General features: G+C 45.9%; 1 protein-coding gene across 1 annotated transcript; it reads right to left on the reverse strand.

Annotated features, from left to right (window-relative positions):
* Positions 1–4,755: 4,755 nt before the first annotated feature.
* Positions 4,756–24,358, reverse strand: LOC121820828 (uncharacterized). Its single transcript, XM_076550533.1, is given in 5 exon segments — positions 4,756–8,820; positions 8,822–10,121; positions 17,832–17,927; positions 20,584–20,710; positions 24,139–24,358. Coding segments are annotated over 4 exon segments (1,554 nt in total). The 5' UTR covers positions 20,708–20,710; positions 24,139–24,358; the 3' UTR covers positions 4,756–8,786.
* Positions 24,359–24,391: the final 33 nt, after the last annotated feature.

Here is a 24,391-nt window from a genome sequence, read left to right on the forward strand (position 1 = left end):
AGGGAAGGATGGCTCAGATAAGGCCAGTGAGATAAACTGTGTTTCTCTCAGATCAGAGCCATCTCTGCCCCTGTCCAACTGACTTGTGAAACCAACCAATCACAGACAGGACAGTAGAATCCTGGCCCTAGGACCCAGGACCAGGGAAGGAAACACAACCTGTGTTTAGGACCTGAGCCAGAGAAATGAACACTTTATCTCCAAACCCAAGGAAATATGCCCTGACTCTGAAACCAGTACCAAAGAAACACTCTTGGCCCCTAGAATCAGAGGCAGTGAAAGAAATGTGCCCTGGCCTTAGAGGTAGTGTCAAAAAGCCAAGAAAGGCGGGCGGTGGTGGCGCATGCCTTTAATCCCAGCACTTGGGAGGCAGAGCCAGGTGGATTGTTGTGAGTTCGAGGCCAGCCTGGTCTACAGAGCAAGATCCAGGAAAGGTGCAAAGCTACACAGAGAAACCCTGTCTCGAAAAACCAAAAAAAAAAAAAAAAAAAAAAAGCCAAAAAAGGCCACAAAACTGGCTAATCCCTGGGCAGAAAAAAACTAACCAATCACAGTTGACTCTGCCCCCTGGACATCCTATATAAATCGTCCTGCCTGGTCAGTTGTGAGCTGTTCTCTCCATCCTGGTAGAGGCAGCTACTGTCCTGGTCTCCTCTTTCCCAAATAAACCTCTTTCTCAAAAGAGTTTTGGGTGAAGACCTTCATTCACTGGTACACAGAAGAACCTTGCTAAGACATCCCATAGTGGATTGGCCATCATTGACCCTGTGGGGAGACCATCCCCCATCACATCAGGTAAGCCTGACTTTCCCCAAGAGTCAGGATACCCTCCCCTGCTGAAGCAGTTCCAGGCCTGACTCTGCTGAGAAGTCAGAAAAATTTCCCTTCCAGAGTTGGGCCGTTTCTTTGCCCAGGACACCTTCAGGGCAGAGCTGTTGTTCTGAGCAGCTCGAGGTGTCCGGGATACCCCGCCCTCCAGGGCTGAACTGTCTCCTTGCGGTTTCAGCCACCACAGCTGTGCTACACAGCTCAAGGTGTTGCCTCACTCCCCAGGAGTCAGGACACCAAACCCACAGAGTTTCGAAACTCAGGTTCTGCAACCAGTTTACTAACATTTTTGGTGCTGAAACCTGGGGCACCAAACCCAGAGTTTTTTCAATCAGTTTACTAACATTTTTGGTGCAGTTTATTAACATTTTGGTGCAATTTACTAGCAATAAGTCTCCATGTTGTGATTTGGGAGCTGGCTGACAGGACAGAAAAATCTGCTTACACAATTCCACATTTGGTTTGTTTGTTTGTTTTTTGAGACAGGATTTCTCTGTGTAACCCTGGCTGCCTTGGAACTCATTCTGTAGACCAGGCTGGCCTCGAACTCACAGAGATCTACCTGCTTCTGCCTCCCAAGTGCTGGGATTAAAGGTGTATGCCACCGGTTGGGCTTCACATTCCTATATTCTTGAGGTAGGAATGTCTCCTGGACTAATCATTTACCTCTTTAGTGTACCAAGGGTCAGAGTGCTCTAGAGGCAGAATGTGTTTCTTAGAAAAGACTGTTGACAATAATTATCATTATTGAGACAAGCTCACGAGTACAAGGCTAGCCTTGAACTTCTGATCCTCCTGTTCCACCTCCCAGCTGCAGTGGAACAATCCTTTTCTACACTATAAATATTTATTACTCTCATTGGTTATTGAAAAGCTGACAGGCCAGTAGCTGGGCAAGAAGTTAGGCAGAAAAGCTAAACAGAGAATGATGGGAAGGAGGGTGGAGTCAGGGGAAATGCCAGCCAGCTGCCCAGGAAGCAAGACACGCTAGAGGACAGGTAAATCCATGAGCCACGTGGCCAAATATAGATTAATAGAAATGGGTTAATTTAAATGTACAAGCTAGTTAGTAATAAGCCTGAGCTAGCAGGCAAGCATTTACAGATAATATTAAGTCTCTGGGTGGCAACTGGGAAGCAGCTGCCTGAATGGGGAGCAGGTGGCTGGGACAGGAAATGTCCATTTGTTTGCACTGTGCCTTTGAAAACCACACTTGGCCCCAGACCCATGAAGACTGTTGTAACTGACCACCTTACACTCTGTTAGTTATGACATTTCACAGAACCCTTGTTTATTAATTCCCATACATTCCCAACTCACAGAGCATCTGCCACCAATTCCCATGGATATGATGCCCATTCACACAGTCATTTGGTCTGGCTGGCATTGACACTTTTAAGTACCCATAACTGACCCAGCTGGGTCACTGTAGTCCCAAGTCAGCATCTAATACAGATCCTAAGTTTTGACTGTTTTCCCCTCACTAACCATTCCCATTTAGATAGGCATTTTTAACCCCAAATTGATTGGCTCAGCTTTCACTATGGTGTAACTTCTTCCCATCCAGAGAGCCAGTGCGCAGACTCAGTATCAACTTTGAGGTTGTCAGCCGACACTCTGCAGCCTTTCCGTGGACAGGAGTCTGGGCATTCCATGCGTTAATGAAGGCATGATGGCTGCACCTGCCTGGCAGCCACATGATAAGACGGACCATATTTAAAACTGTGCCGTACTACAAATCCTTTGCTAGGCCAGGAGATTTGGCTATTGTAGGGCAAGCGAAGTAGGTGCCCCTGCATCTTTAAACATAGTTACTCTTGCATTGTAGAAATCCAATGCTCCTTTCTCCATGAACATCATGGAGAGTCCCACACCCTAAAGCTGAGCTTTCTTAGTCTCCAATGCCAGGAGGTGGGGTTGGTCACATATGTTTTTATGGGGTTTTGTTGTTGTTTAATGTATTTATTTTTGTTTGTTTTAGACAGGGTATGATGTAACCTAGGCTGACCTTGAACTCTTGATCTCCCTGCTTTCACTTCCAAAGTGCGAGGATTACAGGTGTGCTCCCCCACATTTGTAATCCCAGTCCCTTTCAGGCTGGCACAATAGTTTACCTGCAAACTGTCTGAGGCTCAGTGAAAACCACACAACTGAAGGCCAAAGAAAAGACTGACTACGTGCACTAAAGACACCCCCAATTGGACATCTTATTTTATAGGTGAATTATACAGCCTTAGAATTGGAAGCCAAGAAGTTACCAAGTGCAAAGAAAGCATGAAAACCTATAACTCCCAAAACTGCTATTGCTTAGCCATGAATAATTAAGGGAACATCAATGGTGTAGGCAGACTTTTCTGTTTCACCTGCCAACTCCCAAATAATCAAACAGAGACTTCTTGTTAATTATGAAAGCTTGACCAATAGCTTAGGCTTGTTCATAATGAACTCTTATAACTTAAGTTAACCCATATTTTTATTAATCTATGTTCTCCCATGTGGCTTTTACCTCTATCCCATTTTGTGTGTCTAACTCGTTCCGCATCTGTTTAGCTTCTCTGCCCTTCTTCCCAGCATTCTTTCTGCCCCCAAAATCCTGCCTAGCTATTGGCCATTTAGCTTTTTATTAAACCAATCACAGTGACATATCTTCACACAGTATAAAGGAATATTCCACAACACAATGGAATTGATCCAAAAGAGACTTGCACCTTTATAAATAATATCAAGGTAGATCAAGCTCATGAGTGACAAAGCCAGGGACAGCAAAGGCTGGAGACCAGGAGAAACCACCCCAATTGTGAAGTAGGTCCTGGACGTTGTGCACAACCGGCCATCTTGCCGCAAATGCTGCAGTTTTAGTTCATAAGTCTGCTCCTAAGTTACTTCTTTCCTCCGTTATTATACAGGTCCCATGTTTGGTTACATATTATCCCGAGGGAAAGTAGAAACAGAATCATCAGCACCATGTAACACAAATCTTAAAAGATCTTATTAATTAAAAAAAAAAAAAACTGGAGCCAGGTATTGAGGTGAAAGCTGGAAGATCAGAGAAACAGAACAAGCCACAGCCAACCTCACCTCACCAACTCCTCAGCTGATCCTGTTTCCTCAGACTGAAAGTCTATGAGTCCTCACCTGGAAGAGAGTCATAGCTGAACTGCTTAAAAGCCTCTAGCTCCTGGTCCTCATGCTTATATACCTTTCTGCTTCCTGCCATCACTTCCTGGGATTAAAGGCGTGTGTCCTTCCCAAGCAAAGCCCTGAGATCTTGAGTGCTGGGATTAAAGGTGTGTGCTACCATGCTGTCTGTGTTCCCAGTGTGGCCTTGAATTTACAGAGATCCAGAGGGATCTCTGCCTCCGAGTGATAGGATTAAAGGTGTGTGCCACCACTGTCTGGCCTATATGTCTAATCTAGTGGCTGGCTATGTCCTTTGATCCCCAAATAAGTTTATTAGGGTACACAATACATTGGGGTACACAATATAACACCACACCACGTCCTTCTCTTCCTTCTTTTGTTTTGAAGCAGAGGACAAGATCTTGATGTGTAGCCCTGACTTGACTGACAGGTCGCCCAGACTCTCAGACTTGTGGCATTCCTTCTGCTTTAGCCTCTGAAGTGCTGGAATTACAGAACTAAACCAACCTCAATATAAACTCTCAAACATGAAAGAGTAGTCTTTTTGTGGGGATCTGGTGGGAGTGGGGTGGTGAAGAGTGAGGTTTGGGGGTGGGGCAGTGCTGGAGCGTGAACTCAGGACTGTGTAACTCTACCACCATTACAAGCCTAGTTTCAGCTGGCAACTGTGGTTGCCTCTTGAAGCTGATGTCCACTTTTTTCGTGAAGATGGTGAATGGGAGGACAGCAATGGCATGCCTGGAGTAAGGAAGTGACTAATAAAAGCAAAAGCAAACACCACTGGAATGTCTTTTATCCTTTATTATGAAACAGTTTAGATAGGAAGATGGAGAATGAGCACTAACCCGGACACCTACAAGCAACCTGAATTGGCTATTTTTGTGGTGCCCCACGTTGGGCACCAAATGTAGCAACCTTTCTTGTCAGACTATTGTGGTGGTAATCTAATTGTATTGAAATATTATTTTGATTGTATGTTAATAAATAAAGTTGTCTGGGAGTCAGAGCTATTAGAGCCATAGCAAGAGTGTGGCGGTGGTGGCACACGCCTTTAATCCCATAGATATCTGTGTGTTCAGGGTCAGAGTTATTAGAGCCATAGCAAGAGTGTGGCGGTGGTGGCACACGCCTTTAATCCCATAAGATCTCTGTGTGTTCAGGGATACAGCCAGCATTGGAGACATATGCCTTTAAGACCTAGGGGGCTGTACATTCAGACAGTGACGAGGCAGTCATGTGTTTGGGTTTACAACCAATGAGAAGGCAGAACAACATACTATAAAAAAAACGAACCGACAGGAAGTAGGTCTCTTTTCGCGAAGCTGGGACAGCAGGAGGAAGGGTGAGATTTTAGCTCTGAGCTCTGACTTCTCGGCTCTCTCTTTTACATTGTTTCTGTGTTTCTTATTTAATAAGACGGTTGGTTACATCAATAGACTATCTTTGGTCTGAAACATAAATAATGACCCAGAGACTTATTATGAAAGTTTGGCCTTTAACTTAGGCTTATCTCAACTAGCTCTTATAATTTAAATTAACCCATATTTTTTAATCTTCATTTTGCTGTGTGGCTTTTACCTTTCTTTCATTCTGAATGTTTGACTTTTTCCATGTTTTGTTGGTGTCTGATGCATGCCTATGTTCATCTCCTACTTCTCTTCTCTCTGCCTGGAAGTCCTGCCTATACATCCTGTCTATCTGTTGGATGTTCAGCTCTTTATTAAATCAATCACAGTAACATATCTTCACACACTGTACAAATATCCCACATTTTTGCTTTGTTTCTAAATAAATAGTTTTTCTTTGCATTCTTTCTCAGTCTCATTTTTAGTTCTTCCCAGAGATCACCACTATTATGGATCTTGTGATTATTTCCATAAATGCTTTCATGTTCTTCCTATATAGTATCTATTATGGAAAGTATATAGCATCTGACTTGTATGTTTTCAAGCCTTGTGGTACTGTGTCATACAAAAAAAATACTCTCTAATTAAATATTATTATAGTTTTGGAATTTAACAATGTTGATGGAAGTATCTCCATTGGCTAGTATAATTGGCATTCTAAATTAAGCCCATTTTTTGGCTACTTTCTTCATTCCTATAAATAGCACTGCAGTGGGTCTTCCATGTACATCTCATGAAACATGAAGACTTGCATTTTTGTAGAGGGTTCAAGGCAGAATTACTGGGTTCAAGACAGTTCACATCCTCAACTTTATAAGATATTGCCAACTGATGCTGCAGACAACCACAACCATGAGTATCCACAAGGCTCCACATCTTTCCAGTTAGTAGTTCTTCTTCTTCTTCTTCTTCTTCTTCTTCTTCTTCTTCTTCTTCTTCTTCTTCTTCTTCTTCTTCTTCTTCTTCTTCTTCTTCTCCTTCTTCTTCTTCTTCTTTAAATACTGGTTTCATTTTGTAGTCTTGGATGGCTTGGAATTTGCTATGTAAAGCAAGCTGATCTCCAACCCATAAAGCTCTGCCTGTGTCTGCCTCTGACAGGTGTTCACCACTGTGCCTAGCCACCAGCATTGATCTTGAAATAGCTCATTTTATGATGGTTTCATTTTGTACAACCCTTACTCCTCATGACATGGAAAATCAATTTTTCTAACCCCTCTAGGTCTACGTTTTGCTACCATTCTGAACCGACCTTTCATATGAAGTTTCTACAAATAGAGTCAATATGTTTCTTGCATTCTTTGGGATTTTCACTTGCCAGAAGCTTCCATGGCATTTTATGAAATTAAAGGGTACAAACATTCCATTGAGGATTTGCAATGGATATTGTTGCAGAATATTTCTATACTGTGAAAATGTGTCTTTGCCAGTGTACCTTCTGATAGGTTTAATAAAGAGCTGAATGGCCAATAGCTAGTTAGGAGAGGATAGGTGGGATTTCTGGGTAGAGAGAGAAAGAGGAGGAATCTAGGCACTCAGATTTCACCAGCAGATTTGGAGCAAGTCAGGACGTGCCATACTGAGGAAAAGGTAAACGCCATGGGGCATAATATGGATTAACAGAAGCAGGTTTATTTGAGTTATAAGTGCTAGTTGGGGACAAGCCTAAGCAAAAGGCCAAGCTTTCATAATTAATAAGAAGTCACCATGTCATTATTTAGGGGCTGCCAATCCAAAGATAGTCCAACAAGAAAGTTTGCTATAGAATATGAATTAGGAAGAACCACCAACTCCAATGAGTTTCCTGGGACTATGCTATAGCTTATGGTCCTTAACTTATTTTCTTGTCATTTTTCTGTTTTCTGGGTTTTAAAATGTATTTTTGGAGGGTTTTTTGAGACAGGGTTTCTCTGTATAGTTTTGGCACCTTTCCTGGAACTCACTTTGTAGCCCAGGCTGGCCTTGAACTCTCAAAGATCTGCCTGCCTCTGCCTCCTGAGTGCTGGAATTAAGGTGTGTGACACCATGCTGGTCATAAAATGTATTGTCTTTATATCTAATTATTATTAACTGTTTACACTCTGGAATTTAACTGATGAGAATGTAGTATTCATATTGTTCACGTCACATGCTTCAGGGTGTTTAAAGAGTAGCTACTCAATTGTTACAGAATAAATGAAAATCTGTAGTTTTAGTTTTGCTTTCACTTTGGAAACCACTGGATAAAAGCTTGAAAACTATATTTTTTTCTAAGTATAAAACAATTGATATGTTTTCATACTGAATTAACTCATATAATTACTTAGGTTTAGTGTCTTTTGATGGGAACTACCCATTTCTGCTTTATGTTTTTAGAGTTAATTGTGAATTCTACCTTCCTGATCTAAATGTAAGTGCTGAATACTTCCCAGTGAATCCTATCTTATTGGTTTAATCTACTCCATTCTCTTTAGAAACTTGGTAAAACACTAATAATCAATTATTGTTTTACTCCCTGGATCTATAATGATGATTCATAGAGGATGAAAACTCCCATTTATGTTCTAAAATGTTTAGGTTTTCTCAATTCTGATCAGGTGTTTCCCAAAGAGGTTCAACAAATCTTGTTTCAGTTGTGAGAAGTAAATGAGTTCAAATATGCTAACTATACTGAACAGTGCCTGGCGCCTAGTATACACCTAATTCATGTTAGGCATTACTATTTACTGAGTATCTGCTATAGCTGATGTCCTATGTTAAGTACTCTGCATGCAAATTTCTTATCTCAGTATGCATTAATTTTCAACAGACACTTTCATTTAATACATTTGCACAATACAGTAGCCTTCAATATCCCTATTTTAAGATTAAAATCCTGAGGTTTAGATAAGTCAAATAAGTTGTTCAAACTCACACAATACCATAGTAGGGGTAGAACTATGATTTCCCAGAACCTAAGTTCATAGTCTTAAGTAGTGTCTAGTGCTTAAAGGAGATGGGGATAAAATAAAGCTGAATGGTATGTTTGGACCAGACAATGAAAAGTCTTATATATAATTTTAAAGCGTCTTGATTAGTCTAAAACCACTAGCAATCAAAAAACAATTTTAGGTGGAGATGGTGATGCATGAATCCTTATACTTAACAAAATCTGCTAGGTGTGGTAGCACAGAGTTGTAATCACAGCACTTGCACTCGAGGGGCAGAGACAGGAAGATAATGAGTCGAGGCCAGCCTTGGCTACATAGTGATTCTAAGGCCAGCGTGAGTTACACAAGATCCCACCTCAAAATAAAATCATTTTGGGTACATTATGGGAAAAGGATTTAAAGATAGTAATAATAAATACTGGAAAACCCATTAGAACAGTATGGCAGTGGTCAGCATTGAAGACAGAAAAGAACATACATTTCAGAAATATTTAGGAGATGGGATTTACAGGACTTGGTGATTTCCTGGATTGGGTGGCAAGTGACTCCCCATTGTGAATTCTCTGATGATGAGCGAGATGTGCATGTTGCCTGAAGGTTTTCTTGCATTCTTTACATTCATAGGGTCTCTCTCCTGTATGAATTCTCTGATGCTGGGCAAGGGATCCACAGTAACTGAAAGTCTTCCCACAAACATTACATTCATAAGGTTTCTCTCCAGTATGAACTCTCTGGTGTTGAGTAAGGGATGAGTCATTGCTAAAAGCCTTCCCACACTTAACACACTCATAAGGTTTCTCCCCAGTGTGAACTCTTTGATGTTGAGCAAGGTAGGCAATCTGGCTGAAGGCCTTCCTGCATTCCTGGCATTTGTAAGGTTTTTCTCCTGTGTGAATTCTCTGATGTTGAGCAAGGTGTGAATTTTGGCTGAACGCCTTGCCACATTCCTTACATGCATAGGGCCTCTCCCCGGTATGTATTCTCTGATGCACAGTAAGGTATGCACGGAGGCTAAATGCTTTTCCACAGACCCTGCACCCATAAGGTTTCTCTCCTGTGTGAACTCTCTGGTGTTGAGCAATGGATGACCTATTGCTGAATGCTTTTCCACATTCCATACATTCATAGGGTTTCTCCCCAGTGTGAACTCTCTGATGCTGAGCAAGGTAGGCCATCTGGCTGAAGGCCTTCCTGCACACCGCGCACTCGTAAGGTTTCTCTCCAGTGTGGACTCGCAGGTGTTGGACTAGGTGTGCATTCTGACTGAAAGCTTTCGGACACTCTCTACACTCATAGGGTTTTTCTCCGGTATGGATCCTGTGATGCTGAACAAGGTTTGATCTCTGGCTGAAGGCTTTCCCACATTCTATACATGTGTAGGGTTTCTCTCCAGTATGAATTCTTTGATGTAGAGTAAGGGAAGAACTCTGGCTAAAGACTTTCTCACAATCGTTGCATTTCAGAAGTTTCTTCTCTGTGTAGATGCTCCTGGGCCTAACAGTCTTCAAGCTTTTCTTCAAGCTTTTCTTGTGTGTGCCTTGTTTATATGCATTCTCCTCTGTGGGGCTTGTCTGCTGTGCATGAAGCAATGTGTTCTGATAGAAACTTCCCCAGGATCTGTTATCAACCAGAGCTTCAAAAGTGAGGGTCTCTTCCTTGAAATACACTTTTAGATTCTGAGATTGCCTCTCAAAATGCTGCTCATGGTTCCATTCTCCCATCAACCTGGGATACTCAAGGCCAATACTTCTAAGTTCTTCTATTATCTTTCTGGATGACCATTCTTTATAAAGTTTCTGCTTTGGGATTAATTCTTCAGTCACATACATAGACTCCCAGTCTAAAAGTAATAAGAAAAAGTGTCTTCTTTATTATTTATCCACAAAATATGGTCATGAATGTACATTTTTAAAGTGAAGGATGTAAACTCAAAAGAACACTTAATACTTACTCTCACAGTTCTGAATTATGTAACAAACTGAAAATTGGCTATAAACATATGTGAAGAGTGATTAGAACTTTATGAAAATCAATAAGGCAAGTCACGGGGTGAGAAGGAACTGGTTATGACTGGACTTAGTTGTAAGTATAGATACTGGAATAGTCTGCATTCTCATAATTGCTTCAGTGAAGGACATCCATTGAAAAATAATTATCTGATAACAGATACTCTTGTGGATGCTTTCAGTGTCGTGAGACAATGATCACTGCCTTCATTGATCTTATTTTCTTAGAAGAGACAAAAATAAGCAAGGAAATTTGATTGCATGTTAAATGTACTAAATGCTACAGAAAGAGGAAAGGGTAGGCTGTATCTGTATGTAGGTCCTAAAATGGCATTGACAATTTTATATTTATTTTATGTTTTACTTCATTATAAGTTGTATTTCTACAAAATAACTAACAATAAAAATTTCTTTTACCTTGTTTAAAAATATTTCATTGTTAAACTTATTTTGCTTGGCATTGGTGGCACACATGTTTAATCCCAGAGGCAGAGGTAGGTGGATCTCTGAGTTCAAGGCCAGCCTGGTCTACAGAGAATGAGTTCCAGGACAGCCAGGGCTACACAGAGAAATACTGTCTTGAAAAACAAAACAAAACAAAAATCTGTTTTGTGTGCATATGTGTGTCTGCGTGCACACATGCTCATGCCCATGTCATTTGCCATGTGGATGTTGGAGGACAATTTGCTAGAGTTGGTTCTCTCTGCCCACCATGTGGGTCCTAGTGATCAAACTCACATTGTCAGACTTCAAAGTAAGTGTTGCTACCCACTGAGACATCTCACCAGCTCCAGTTGCCTATTTCTATTTTAGAAGTAACTAAATGGGGTTTTGTTCTCGTTAAACTTCACATAGGAGATGGAGAGATGGCTCAAGTGGTTAAGAGCACTTACTGTTCAGAGGACCCAAAACTGCTCCAGGCACCCAGGCTTACAATGCCTGTAACTCCAGCTCCAGGGGATACAATGTCTCTGTCCCCTTGGGCACTTTCACACATGTACACACACACACACACACACACACACACACACACACACACACACACAGTGGTGGTTTGAATGAGAATGGCCCCCACAGGCTCATATATTTGAGTGTTTGATCCCCAGTTGGTAGAACTGTTTGGGATGTATTAGGTGTGGCCTTGTTGGATTAATGTTTTAATCAAAAGCCCATGTTATTCCCAGTTCTCTCTCTCTCTCCCTCTCCCTCTCCCTCCCTCCCTCCCTCCCTCCCTCCTTACCCCCCCCTCTCTCTCCCCCTCCCCCTCCCCCTCTCCCTCTCTCTCCATGCTTGTGGATCAGATGTAAGCTATTAGATACTGGTCCAGCAACAATGCCTCCCTGCCTCTTGCCATGATTTCTGCCAAGATGATCATGGATATTGTGGGATATTTGTGAACCCTGAGATTGCATTATTTAAGTAAAATCCACCATAGGTCGAGAGGCGGAGCAAGCAACCAGTTGATTGGAAGTAACCAGAGTGTGAAGGGAAGTCAGGAGGTTGGAGAAAGAGAGGCACAGGAGTAAAAAGGGGGGGGGGGACATCCAGTTCAGACAGACTAGGAGAGACTCTCTGAGACTATGGCTGAGGAGGAAGTTCAGCCAGCTGCTTTCTCAGATTCTCTGAGCTAGCAGGTTTTTACCCCGGCATCTGGCTCCCAAGTCTTTATTGGTAAAATAAAAGGACGGAGACTTAGTTAACACAACATTAGGGGGGCGGTTGAAGCAGCAGTGGGGTGTGAAGCCCCCCCACCCCACCCCACCCCGCCCCTCCCCCCGCCCCGCCCGTGGTCTTGAGGCAGTGTGGTAGTGCAGAGCAACAGCTATAAAAACAACACATGGACTTACCCTTTGAAGCTGTAAGCCCAGATAAACTTTCTTCAATGACTTGACTTGATCATGGTGTCTCCTCACAGCAAGAGAAAAGTAACTAAGACACACACACACACACACACACACGCACGCACGCACGCACGCACGCATACACGCATACACGCACACACAAAGTTTAAAATAATTTCTAAACTCCATATATGTGATAACGGTTATATGTGAGTGATTGTTTAATAATAACGCATAAAATTCAATTCTGTATCATTTGGTACTACAGTTACCCATCAACATTTCTTCTCAGAACATTGAGTGTATACATAGAACACTGGCTGAGGCAGTGTGGGGTATGGGGTTGAGAGAGGCATTTACAATGGCAAAACATTAGTCCTTGATTTTCCCTCAGTGTTTCCTGTCTGTCTGCAAATCCTTCCACACCACAAACCTAAGCTCTTACTCCTCTGCTCCTCAAATGTTCTGCTTATCTTTGCTTGTTAAAGATCGTCACCTTCCCAGGTACCAAGAATTCGCTGTCTCTCGCCTGTTCTCTGGGCTTCCTTTCTTTCCATATGTGCCAGCTGTAGCTTTATCATTTCTTTACGGCTAGCCTAACAATTGTTTGATTATTTGTACACACATGTAACCCTCTAGGGCCTTGGGGTGGGGAGCGAGGTAGGAGTGGTGTTGAAAGAACCATCTTTTAAGCACGAGTTGAATAACGTTGGTATTGATTAGAGGAAAAAGAATGAAGGACTGACAGAGAAAGATGGGACATTTAGAGAGAAACCACTACTTCCAATGGAAGGGAACAGCTACTGAGTTCGCGCTGTACAAGGGAACAGTTCAAGGTACTTCCAAAGTATTATTTTTTTTTTTTTTTTTTTTTTTTTTTTTTTTTTTTGGTTTTTCGAGACAGGGTTTCTCTGTGTAGCTTTGCGCCTTTCCTGGAACTCACTTGGTAGCCCAGGCTGGCCTCGAACTCACAGAGATCCGCCTGGCTCTGCCTCCCGAGTGCTGGGATTAAAGGCGTGCGCCACCACCGCCCGGCCCCAAAGTATTATTTTAGAGATGACAAAACAAAGAGAGATTAAGCAACCCTCCTAGAATTTCACTACACGTAAGAATCAGGATTTGAACCTGGGACTTCATCTACTCTCAGGATGGCCCAGCGCTTATCAACTCAGGAAAAGACTATTTAATTTGTTGGTTTATTTTTGTTGTTGTTATTTGTTTTGTTTTTTCAAGACAGGGTTGTCTGTGTAGTTTTGGTGCCTGTTCTGGATCTCGCTCTATAGCCCAGGCTGGCCTCGAACTCACAGAGATCACCTGGCTCTGTCTCCCGAGTGCTGGGATTAAAGGTGTGTGCCACCACCATCCGGCGAGGAAAAGACTATTTAAATACCAGAAGGGAGTTATGAAGAAGCATCATCAGTCAGAAAACAAGTGAAATGAGTCGTCAGGAAGAAGAAGCAAAGCATGAGGAGAGTAAGGTTGGCCAAGAGGGGAGAATATCCTGGAAGGCCCCAAGTTTCCTTTAGGCCCAAAACATTTGGGAACACCCACAAAAAAAAACCAGGAGACGTGTTCCTGCGTCGGGTTGAGCGGTCACCTTCAAAGTTCTCCGCCCGTCTCTTCACCCCCTGTCTCTTCACCCCCCCCCCGTCTCTTTACCCCCTGTCTCTTTACCCCCCCCGTCTCTTTACCCCCTGTCTCTTTACCCCCTGTCTCTTCACCCCCGTCTCTTCACCCCCGTCTCTTTACCCCCTGTCTCTTTACCCCCTGTCTCTTTACCCCCCGTCTGTCTCTTTACCCCCCCGTCTCTTCACCCCCTGTCTCTTCACCCCCTGTCTCTTTACCCCCTGTCTCTTTACCCCCGTCTCTTCACCCCCTGTCTCTTCACCCCCTGTCTCTTCACCCCCTGTCTCTTTACCCCCTGTCTCTTTACCCCCTGTCTCTTTACCCCCTGTCTCTTTACCCCCTGTCTCTTCACCCCTGTCTCTTCACCCCCTGTCTCTTCACCCCCTGTCTCTTCACCCCCTGTCTCTTCACCCCCTGTCTCTTCACCCCCTGTGTCTCTTTACCCCTGTGTCTCTTTACCCCCTGTCTCTTTACCCCCTGTCTCTTTACCCCCTGTCTCTTCACCCCCTGTCTCTTTACCCCCTGTCTCTTTGCCCCTGTCTCTTCGCCCCTGTCTCTTTACCCCTGTGTCTCTTCACCCCCTGTCTCTTCACCCCCTGTCTCTTCACCCCCTGTCTCTTTACCCCTGTCTCTTCAACCCCCTGTCTCTTCACCCCTGTCTCTTTACCCCCTGTCTCTTCACCCCCCGTCTCTTCACCCCCCGTCTCTTTACCCCCTGTCTCTTTACCCCTGTGTCTCTTTACCCCCTGTCTCTTTACCCCCTGTCTCTTTACCCCCTGTCTCTTTACCCCTGTGTCTCTTTACCCCCTGTCTCTTTACCCCCTGTCTCTTCACCCCCTGTCTCTTCACCCCCCGTCTCTTCACCCCCGTCTCTTCACCCCCGTCTCTTTACCCCCTGTCTCTTCACCCCCTGTGTCTCTTCACCCCCTGTCTCTTCACCCCCTGTCTCTTCACCCCCTGTCTCTTCACCCCCTGTCTCTTCACCCCCTGTCTCTTCACCCCGTCTCTTCACCCCCTGTCTCTTCACCCCCTGTCTCTTCACCCCCTGTCTCTTCACCCCGTCTCTTCACCCCCTGTCTCTTCACCCCCTGTCTCTTCACCCCGTCTCTTCACCCCCTGTCTCTTCACCCCTGTCTCTTCACCCCGTCTCTTCACCCCCTGTCTCTTCACCCCCTGTCTCTTTACCCCCTGTGTCTCTTCACCCCCTGTCTCTTCACCCCCTGTCTCTTCACCCCCCGTCTCTTCACCCCCGTCTCTTCACCCCCCGTCTCTTCACCCCCTGTCTCTTCACCCCCCGTCTCTTCACCCCCCGTCTCTTCACCCCCTGTCTCTTCACCCCCTGTCTCTTCACCCCCTGTCTCTTCACCCCCTGTCTCTTTACCCCCTGTCTCTTTACCCCCTGTCTCTTTACCCCCTGTCTCTTCACCCCTGTCTCTTCACCCCCTGTCTCTTCACCCCCTGTCTCTTCACCCCCTGTCTCTTCACCCCCTGTCTCTTCACCCCCTGTGTCTCTTTACCCCTGTGTCTCTTTACCCCCTGTCTCTTTACCCCCTGTCTCTTTACCCCCTGTCTCTTCACCCCCTGTCTCTTTACCCCCTGTCTCTTTGCCCCTGTCTCTTCGCCCCTGTCTCTTTACCCCTGTGTCTCTTCACCCCCTGTCTCTTCACCCCCTGTCTCTTCACCCCCTGTCTCTTTACCCCTGTCTCTTCACCCCCTGTGTCTCTTCACCCCCTGTCTCTTCACCCCCTGTCTCTTCACCCCCCGTCTCTTCACCCCCCGTCTCTTTACCCCCTGTCTCTTTACCCCTGTGTCTCTTTACCCCCTGTCTCTTTACCCCCTGTCTCTTTACCCCCTGTCTCTTTACCCCTGTGTCTCTTTACCCCCTGTCTCTTTACCCCCTGTGTCTCTTCACCCCCTGTCTCTTCACCCCCCGTCTCTTCACCCCCGTCTCTTCACCCCCGTCTCTTTACCCCCTGTCTCTTCACCCCCTGTGTCTCTTCACCCCCTGTCTCTTCACCCCCTGTCTCTTCACCCCCTGTCTCTTCACCCCCTGTCTCTTCACCCCCTGTCTCTTCACCCCCTGTCTCTTCACCCCGTCTCTTCACCCCCTGTCTCTTCACCCCCTGTCTCTTCACCCCCTGTCTCTTCACCCCGTCTCTTCACCCCCTGTCTCTTCACCCCCTGTCTCTTCACCCCGTCTCTTCACCCCCTGTCTCTTCACCCCTGTCTCTTCACCCCGTCTCTTCACCCCCTGTCTCTTCACCCCCTGTCTCTTTACCCCCTGTGTCTCTTCACCCCCTGTCTCTTCACCCCCTGTCTCTTCACCCCCCGTCTCTTCACCCCCGTCTCTTCACCCCCCGTCTCTTCACCCCCTGTCTCTTCACCCCCTGTCTCTTCACCCCCCGTCTCTTCACCCCCTGTCTCTTCACCCCCTGTCTCTTCACCCCGTCTCTTCACCCCCTGTCTCTTCACCCCCTGTCTCTTCACCCCGTCTCTTCACCCCCTGTCTCTTCACCCCTGTCTCTTCACCCCGTCTCTTCACCCCCTGTCTCTTCACCCCCTGTCTCTTTACCCCCTGTGTCTCTTCACCCCCTGTCTCTTCACCCCCTGTCTCTTCACCCCCCGTCTCTTCACCCCCGTCTCTTCACCCCCCGTCTCTTCACCCCCTGTCTCTTCACCCCCTGTCTCTTCACCCCCCGTCTCTTCACCCCCCGTCTCTTCACCCCCTGTCTCTTCACCCCCTGTCTCTTCACCCCCTGTCTCTTCACCCCCTGTCTCTTCACCCCCTGTCTCTTCACCCCGTCTCTTCACCCCCTGTCTCTTCACCCCCTGTCTCTTCACCCCCTGTCTCTTCACCCCGTCTCTTCACCCCCTGTCTCTTCACCCCCTGTCTCTTCACCCCCTGTCTCTTCACCCCGTCTCTTCACCCCCTGTCTCTTCACCCCCTGTCTCTTCACCCCGTCTCTTCACCCCCTGTCTCTTCACCCCTGTCTCTTCACCCCGTCTCTTCACCCCCTGTCTCTTCACCCCCTGTCTCTTTACCCCCTGTGTCTCTTCACCCCCTGTCTCTTCACCCCCTGTCTCTTCACCCCCGTCTCTTCACCCCCCGTCTCTTCACCCCCTGTCTCTTCACCCCCTGTCTCTTCACCCCCCGTCTCTTCACCCCCTGTCTCTTCACCCCCTGTCTCTTCACCCCGTCTCTTCACCCCCTGTCTCTTCACCCCCTGTCTCTTCACCCCGTCTCTTCACCCCCTGTCTCTTCACCCCTGTCTCTTCACCCCGTCTCTTCACCCCCTGTCTCTTCACCCCCTGTCTCTTTACCCCCTGTGTCTCTTCACCCCCTGTCTCTTCACCCCCTGTCTCTTCACCCCCCGTCTCTTCACCCCCGTCTCTTCACCCCCCGTCTCTTCACCCCCTGTCTCTTCACCCCCTGTCTCTTCACCCCCCGTCTCTTCACCCCCTGTCTCTTCACCCCCTGTCTCTTCACCCCCTGTCTCTTCACCCCCTGTCTCTTCACCCCCTGTCTCTTCACCCCGTCTCTTCACCCCCTGTCTCTTCACCCCCTGTCTCTTCACCCCCTGTCTCTTCACCCCGTCTCTTCACCCCCTGTCTCTTCACCCCCTGTCTCTTCACCCCGTCTCTTCACCCCCTGTCTCTTCACCCCTGTCTCTTCACCCCGTCTCTTCACCCCCTGTCTCTTCACCCCCTGTCTCTTTACCCCCTGTGTCTCTTCACCCCCTGTCTCTTCACCCCCTGTCTCTTCACCCCCCGTCTCTTCACCCCCGTCTCTTCACCCCCCGTCTCTTCACCCCCTGTCTCTTCACCCCCTGTCTCTTCACCCCCCGTCTCTTCACCCCCTGTCTCTTCACCCCCTGTCTCTTCACCCCCTGTCTCTTCACCCCCTGTCTCTTCACCCCCTGTCTCTTCACCCCCTGTCTCTTCACCCCCTGTCTCTTTACCCCTGTGTCTCTTTACCCCCTGTCTCTTCACCCCCTGTCTCTTTACCCCCCTGTCTCTTCACCCCCTGTCTCTTCACCCCCTGTCTCTTTACCCCCTGTCTCTTTACCCCCCACTCACCTGTGGACAAACTGTCTGTCAGCTCCGTCTTTGCCGGCCATGGCTCTTTTCCTTGTTCCAACAAGATTATCACACTTGGCTTAGAAAAGCAAAGGCCTGAAAATGTGAAGAGAAAATGGTTATGTGGAGGGCAGCCCACAACTCCCATCTGGTACCAGCCACACTGCAGGGCAGGCCCCATGCCAAGGAGGAGCTGGGCAACGTAAAATAAATGCAAGGCAGTTTTGTTTCCTTTTGTTTGTTTGGCTTTGTTTTTCTTATTGGCATTTTACCTGTTTGTTTTTATTTTATTTATTTATTTTTTTTTTTGTGACTTTTTTGTTGTGGCTGTTGGTAGTTTCTTGGTTTGTTTTCTTTCTTTCTTTTTGAAAGAGAGAAAGTATAAAGTTGAGTGTGTATGTAAGAGGGGAGGATCTGGGAGGAGTTGGGGGAGGGGAAACCATGATCAAAATATATTGTATAAAAGTGTTAATAATAAGCCGGGCGGTGGTGGCGCACGCCTTTAATCCCAGCACTCGGGAGGCAGAGCCAGGCGGATCTCTGTGAGTTCGAGGCCAGCCTGGGCTACCAAGTGAGTTCCAGGAAAGGCGCAAAGCTACACAGAAAAACCCTGTCTCGAAAAACAAAAAAACAAAAAAACAAAAAAAAAAAAAAAAAAAAAGTGTTAATAATAAAAGAATACCTGGGGCTGAGGAGGTGGCTCAGTCAGAAAAGAACCTATGTAAAAAGCATGGTGGCGCACATCTGTAATCACAGTTATGGGCAGCAGAGACAAGCAGATGCCTGGAGCTCACTGGACAGCCAGTGTAGCCAAATCAGTGAGGTCCAGGGTCAGTGAGAGACTGCATCTCAAAAGAGGTCTGGCTGGTGAGACGGTCTACAAGTGAAGGCACTTGCTGAAGGAGAGTGATGCCCTGAGTTTGACCACTAGGACACACGTGGTAGAGAGAACTGTCACAAGTTATCTTCTGACCTCCATGAGCCTGGGCCAATGCACAACAAATAAATATTTTAAAAGCTCTCCTATTCAAAAACTGTTAAAAAACAGAATATGAAACTACTGGCACAGGTCGATGACAGGGCTAACTGCTGTTAACTCCATGTGATTTTCACTCCAGCAGACACTCACCCAAGCTTGGAGATGCTACCAAAATAGTCACAATGACGGTAGCAAAGTCCCTTATAAAAAGAAGTCCCATTTTGCAGGGAAAAATATCCTTCCTGTCTTAGTTAGGGTTGCCATGTTAGGGTTGCTGTGATGAAATACTGTGACCAAAACAACTTGGGGAGTGTGGTGGTTTGAATAAGAACGGCCCCCACAGGCTCATATATCTGAATGCTTGGTCATATGGGCGTGGCACTACTTGAGAGGGATTAGGAGGTGATATAGGCAGACTTTTTTTTTTTCCTGCCAGCCAATTCCCAAATAACCACACTAAGACTTATTATTAATTATAAATGCTTGGCCAATAGCTTAGGTTGTCTCCAGCCAGCTCTTTTCTTTTTATGTTTTCAAGGTCAAACAGATATATTTTAGATAGACAGGTCATCTTCAAACACTGCAGAGATCTATAGAATATGCCATTTAAGATGTTTTCATAATATAGATTCTTTTTTTATTACTATGAGACATGCCTGCTCCTGGCAGCAACAATCTACTTCCGAGAAGATGATGGGTACTAAAGAAAACTCCAGCCTGGTGGTAGTGTCCAGCCAGCTCTCACAACTTAACCTACCCATTTCTACTATCTATGTGCTGCCCTGAGGCTCGTTTACCTCATCTATGAGCTTCCCATGTTTTGTGTTCCATGTCTGGCTCTCGACTCCTCAGATCCCACCCTCCTTCTTTCCAGTATCCTCTCTGCCCCGAAAATCCTGCCTAGCTATCAGCCAATCAGCTTTTTATTAACAATGAGAGCAATACATCTTCACAGTGTGCAGGATTGTTCCACAGCAAGGTGAGGCCTTGTTGGAGGAAGTGTGTCACCTAAGTGGGCCCTGGGGTTTCAAAAAAGTCTCTTCCTTACTGCTGCCTGTGGCCATGGATATAGAACTCTCAGCTCCTTTTCCAGCACCATGTCCGCCTGTGTGCCACCACGCTTCCTGCCATGATGACAATGGACTAAACCTCTGAAACTGTAAGCGAGCCCCAATTAAACGCTTTCCTTTATAATAGTTGACATGGGGGGCTGGAGAGATGGCTCAGAGGTTAAGAGTACCAGCTACTCTTCCAGAGGTCCTGAGTTCAATTCCCAGCACCCACATGGTGGCTCACAACCATCTGTAATGAGATCTGGTGCCCTCTTCTGTATACATAATAAATAAATAAATCTTTAAAAAAAATAGTTGACATGGACATGATGTCTCTTCACAGCAATAGAACACTGTCTAAAACGGAGGAAAAGGTTTATTAGGCTTACACTTCCACATCGTAGTTCATCACTGAAGGAAGTCAGGGCAGGAACTCAAGCAGGGCAGAAACCTGGAGGCGGGAGCTGATGCTGAGGCCATGGAGCACGTGCTGTTTACTGGCTTGCTCCTCATGGCTTGCTCAGCCTGCTTTCTTATAGAACCCAAGACCACCAGCCCAGGGATGGCACCACCCACAATAGGATGAGCCCTCCCACATCAATCACTAATTAAGACTACGCCCTGCAGCTTGATCTTATGGAAGCATTTTCTTAATTGCAGTTCTCTCCTCAGATGACTTCAGATTGTGTCAAGTTGACATAAAACTGTCTAGTATACTTACCCAGAGACACCAAGATCCTATAGTTCTCCAACATCACATGACTGTACAAATGCCTTTGAGAAGAATTCAGACAATCCCATTCTTCTTGGGAGAAGTCAACTGCCACGTCTCTGAAGGTCACCATCTCCTGAAGTGAAAGAAGTGAAAGGAAATAATCTCCCCCTTGCCATGTTCACCTCATTTACTCAGCACTGGGACAGGGGCTCTCCCTGATATGAAACCCCCAACATGTCAGCCATGCTCCCTCTCAGGGCCTCTGTATTTCTCATCACATTCTGAACAGTGTTCCTATGTAGTGGAATCTAGCAGAGTCATTGCATCTTTTCATTCATCAGAATGAAATAGTTGTTTCTCACTGTATCTAGCAACATTAGAACGTAATAGCTGGAGGTTCTTAGACCTTGAAGAAATCATAGTAGAGAACAGTGATTGTTTTCTGTGCATTATGGAGTTGTTTTTCGGAAGGAATTTTCCATCTGCTGCATGACTGTGGTCACAAGACTATCCTGGCACACTTACAGCATCTTAAATTACTGGGCTGCAAACAGTGCACAATAAGGACTGTGATGATTTCCTTCGAAGAACATATAGAATAGATCAAAGGGGCTTTGATAGGAGGAACTTGTTTTACACACACCCACACACATACACACACACACACACAAACCCTTTGTGTAACAATCAATAATATGCTCTGAACAGCAGTTCAAGGCTCAGTCTATCCGAGGCTGGACCTCCTTGGTGCCAGAGAGCCTCTATATTTACATGGCCTACACATGTAGAGTCAACCAACTGTGATCAAAATATTAGAAGCAGCTGGGCACGGTGTGTAACATCTGTAATCACTGCACTCAAGAGGCTGAAGCAGGAGAATTTCAAGTTTAAGGAGCCAAACACTGTCAGAGAGAGTGGGTGAAACAAGCACAAGGAGCAGAAAGGAATGGAAGGAGAAGGCCAAGCCAGGAGGATATAGCAACAATCCACACGAGAGACGGCGGTTCAGAACAGAACAGCAGCCGCGTCGGGAGTGGAAAGCAGGCTGATTCTAGCCATGTTTGGAAAGTAGAACAAACAGCCCCTGATGGAAGAGTAAGAGCTCCCTAGTTCCCTGGTCTACTTCCCTGGTTTATCCTCAACCCATTCAGTTTACTACCAACAGTGGAAGATGGATCTTACTAAAATGAGAATCAGACCATGACACTCCCCACTCCTGAATTTTACTCAGTTTGAAAGATGTTTGCATTTGAGATAGCTACTATGCAACCACATGAACATGTTCAGTAGGCAGTCAGAGATGAAAGCCAGGTTCAGGAATGAGATCTATGCTGTGGAATAATCTTTCTGTACACTGTGAATGTAGATCACTCTCACTGGTTAATAAAAAGCTGACAGGCTGGTAGCCAGGCAGGAAGTTAGGCGGGAAAACCAAACTGAGAATGATGGGAAGAGGAAGGGCAGAGTCTGGAGTTGCCAGCCATATGAAGAATGAGTGGGACACACAAAGTGGGATAGAGGTAAAAACTACGAGCCTTGGGGCAGCACATAGATTTATAGAAATGGGTTAAGTTGTAAGAGCTACTTAGTAACAAGCCTGAGCTACTGGCCGATCATTTGTAATTAATATAAGCCTCAGTGTGTCTGTTTGAGAGTGACTGCAGGACAAGAAAACTCCTTCTACAGATCTAGCCAGTGTAGTGGTGTACACCTTTAGTCACAGTACTCAGAAGGCAGAGGCAGATGGCGTTTTGTGAATTTAAGGCCTGCCTTGTCTATGCAGTGAGACTCTTCATATCAAAAAACAGAAACAAACAAACACACAAACAAAAAAGGTTTAGATGTACAGTCTGGTAATTGTGGACATACAAATAGTGTTTTAAGCCATGCTGCAAGATAAGATTACTAGAGCAGTGAGTGTAAATAAAAGAGCAAGAGACCCAAGAGTAAGTCCTGTGGTACCCAATGTCAACAGGCACTTAAAATCTGTTGATGCATGAATGATGTTTGGGAAGTAACTAGAATTAATCTGGGCTTTATCTTATATATGGCGGAATAGCATGCCAGGAAGAGGGAACAGTATGTATAAGATCACACATTAAAAATGTATATAGCAAAAAAAAAAAAAAAAAAAAAAAAAAAGCCGGGCGGTGGTGGCGCACGCCTTTAATCCCAGCACTTGGGAGGCAGAGGCAGGCGGATCTCTGTGAGTTCGAGGCCAGCCTGGTCTCCAAAGTGAGTTCCAGGAAAGGCGCAAAGCTACACAGAGAAACCCTGTCTTGAAAAACCAAAAAAAAAAAAAAAAAAAAAAAATGTATATAGCATTGTATGGCTTTAATGCACTTGTGAGGCAGAGGCAGGTGGATCTAGGTGAGTTCAAAGCCAGTCTGGTCTACAGAGTGAGTTCCAGGACAGCCAGGGCCACACAGAGAAACCCTGTCTCAAAAAAAAAAAAAAATGTATACAGGGCTGGGGAGGTGGACCACAGTAAAGAGCATTGCTATGCTCTTAACCGATTCTAATTCAGTTTCCAGCATCCAGGTCAGGCGGCTCACACCTGCCTGTAACTCTAGCACCAGAGGATCCGACTCCCTCTCCTGGTCTCTGTGGGCAGTTGCACACATCTGGCACACACTCACACAGATAAACACACATGCACTTAAAAAATCTTTTGAAAAAGATTTTTTTAAATTGTATTTAAAAACTTTAAGGATAGTAGTGAGCTGACTGAAAGAGAGTCACAGAGGGAAAGAAATTAGATGAGCTCAAATGAGATAGCCAGGAGTACTGGGAATCCACTGGAGGACTTTGGGACAACTCAAAGAGAGAATATACCAGCTCACTGACACACGGTTTTAAGAAGCCCAAGTTCTCCCCCCCCACACTCTTCTCTTAAGAAATGGCAATCCCAGGTAACTGAGATGGGAAAAGAACACGAGAAACTAGATGTTCCTCTCAGCATCCAGAACTGCCTACCATTTTACGGTTTTTCCCCTCTTGTTTCAACTTTTCCTCCAATAAACAGAGCATGATGGAGAGCTAGCAATTGTTTGCATACAATATAATCCATGGCCTACGTTATTTCCAATTTATTACCTGGGCAGCAAATACACAGAGTTAACAAAGAGAAATGCGATAAAGATACACCTCGAATACATGAGTCACTAAGATTAAATGAGGTTCTTCTCTCCAATAGAAGACTAATTCGGAAACTTGGCAGCATATTGTCACCACTTGGATAGCTTGAAAAGACACTGGGTGACAGTCTCAGGACCCTCACATACCCAAAGTCTCAAAGACTACATTGCCAGCCACTGTCACACATATGCCACAGTCAAGGCCCTGGGTGTAGTGTCAAATGTTCACCCTCTCCTACACCCCCAATTCTCACATGGTCAGGTGCCACAGTCTGGCATCACTAACAACGGTCTCACACTCCAGTCACAAAAGGCTGCACGTCCGTGCGCAAGGGGAAAAGAGAAAGGTACCAGTCGTGGATTCACTCGCACCCTGTCGCACAGTCGACGTGGACTCGCACATCGGGAGACAGTCTCGCCGTACCGTAGCAAACACTGTCTTATTCCGAGGGGCACTCAGAGGGTCTGTCGGCCGGTGTCCGGGACGCGCGCTGGCCACTCCCCGGCCCACTCCACGCCCGCAGAACGAACTACGGGGAGGTCCCGTTTCTGCCCGGAAGGCTCTGGAATCTCCGCCACACCCGCAGCCCTTAGGCTCACCAAATCTAGCCTCAGGGGAAAGGGCCAGGAAAGAAGCGACTCTGTTGCCTGGGCTCCTGGAGGACACAAAGGGGCGA

Source organism: Peromyscus maniculatus, chromosome 1 (genome assembly GCF_049852395.1).
Source record: "Peromyscus maniculatus bairdii isolate BWxNUB_F1_BW_parent chromosome 1, HU_Pman_BW_mat_3.1, whole genome shotgun sequence".
Lineage (NCBI taxonomy): Eukaryota > Metazoa > Chordata > Mammalia > Rodentia > Cricetidae > Peromyscus > Peromyscus maniculatus.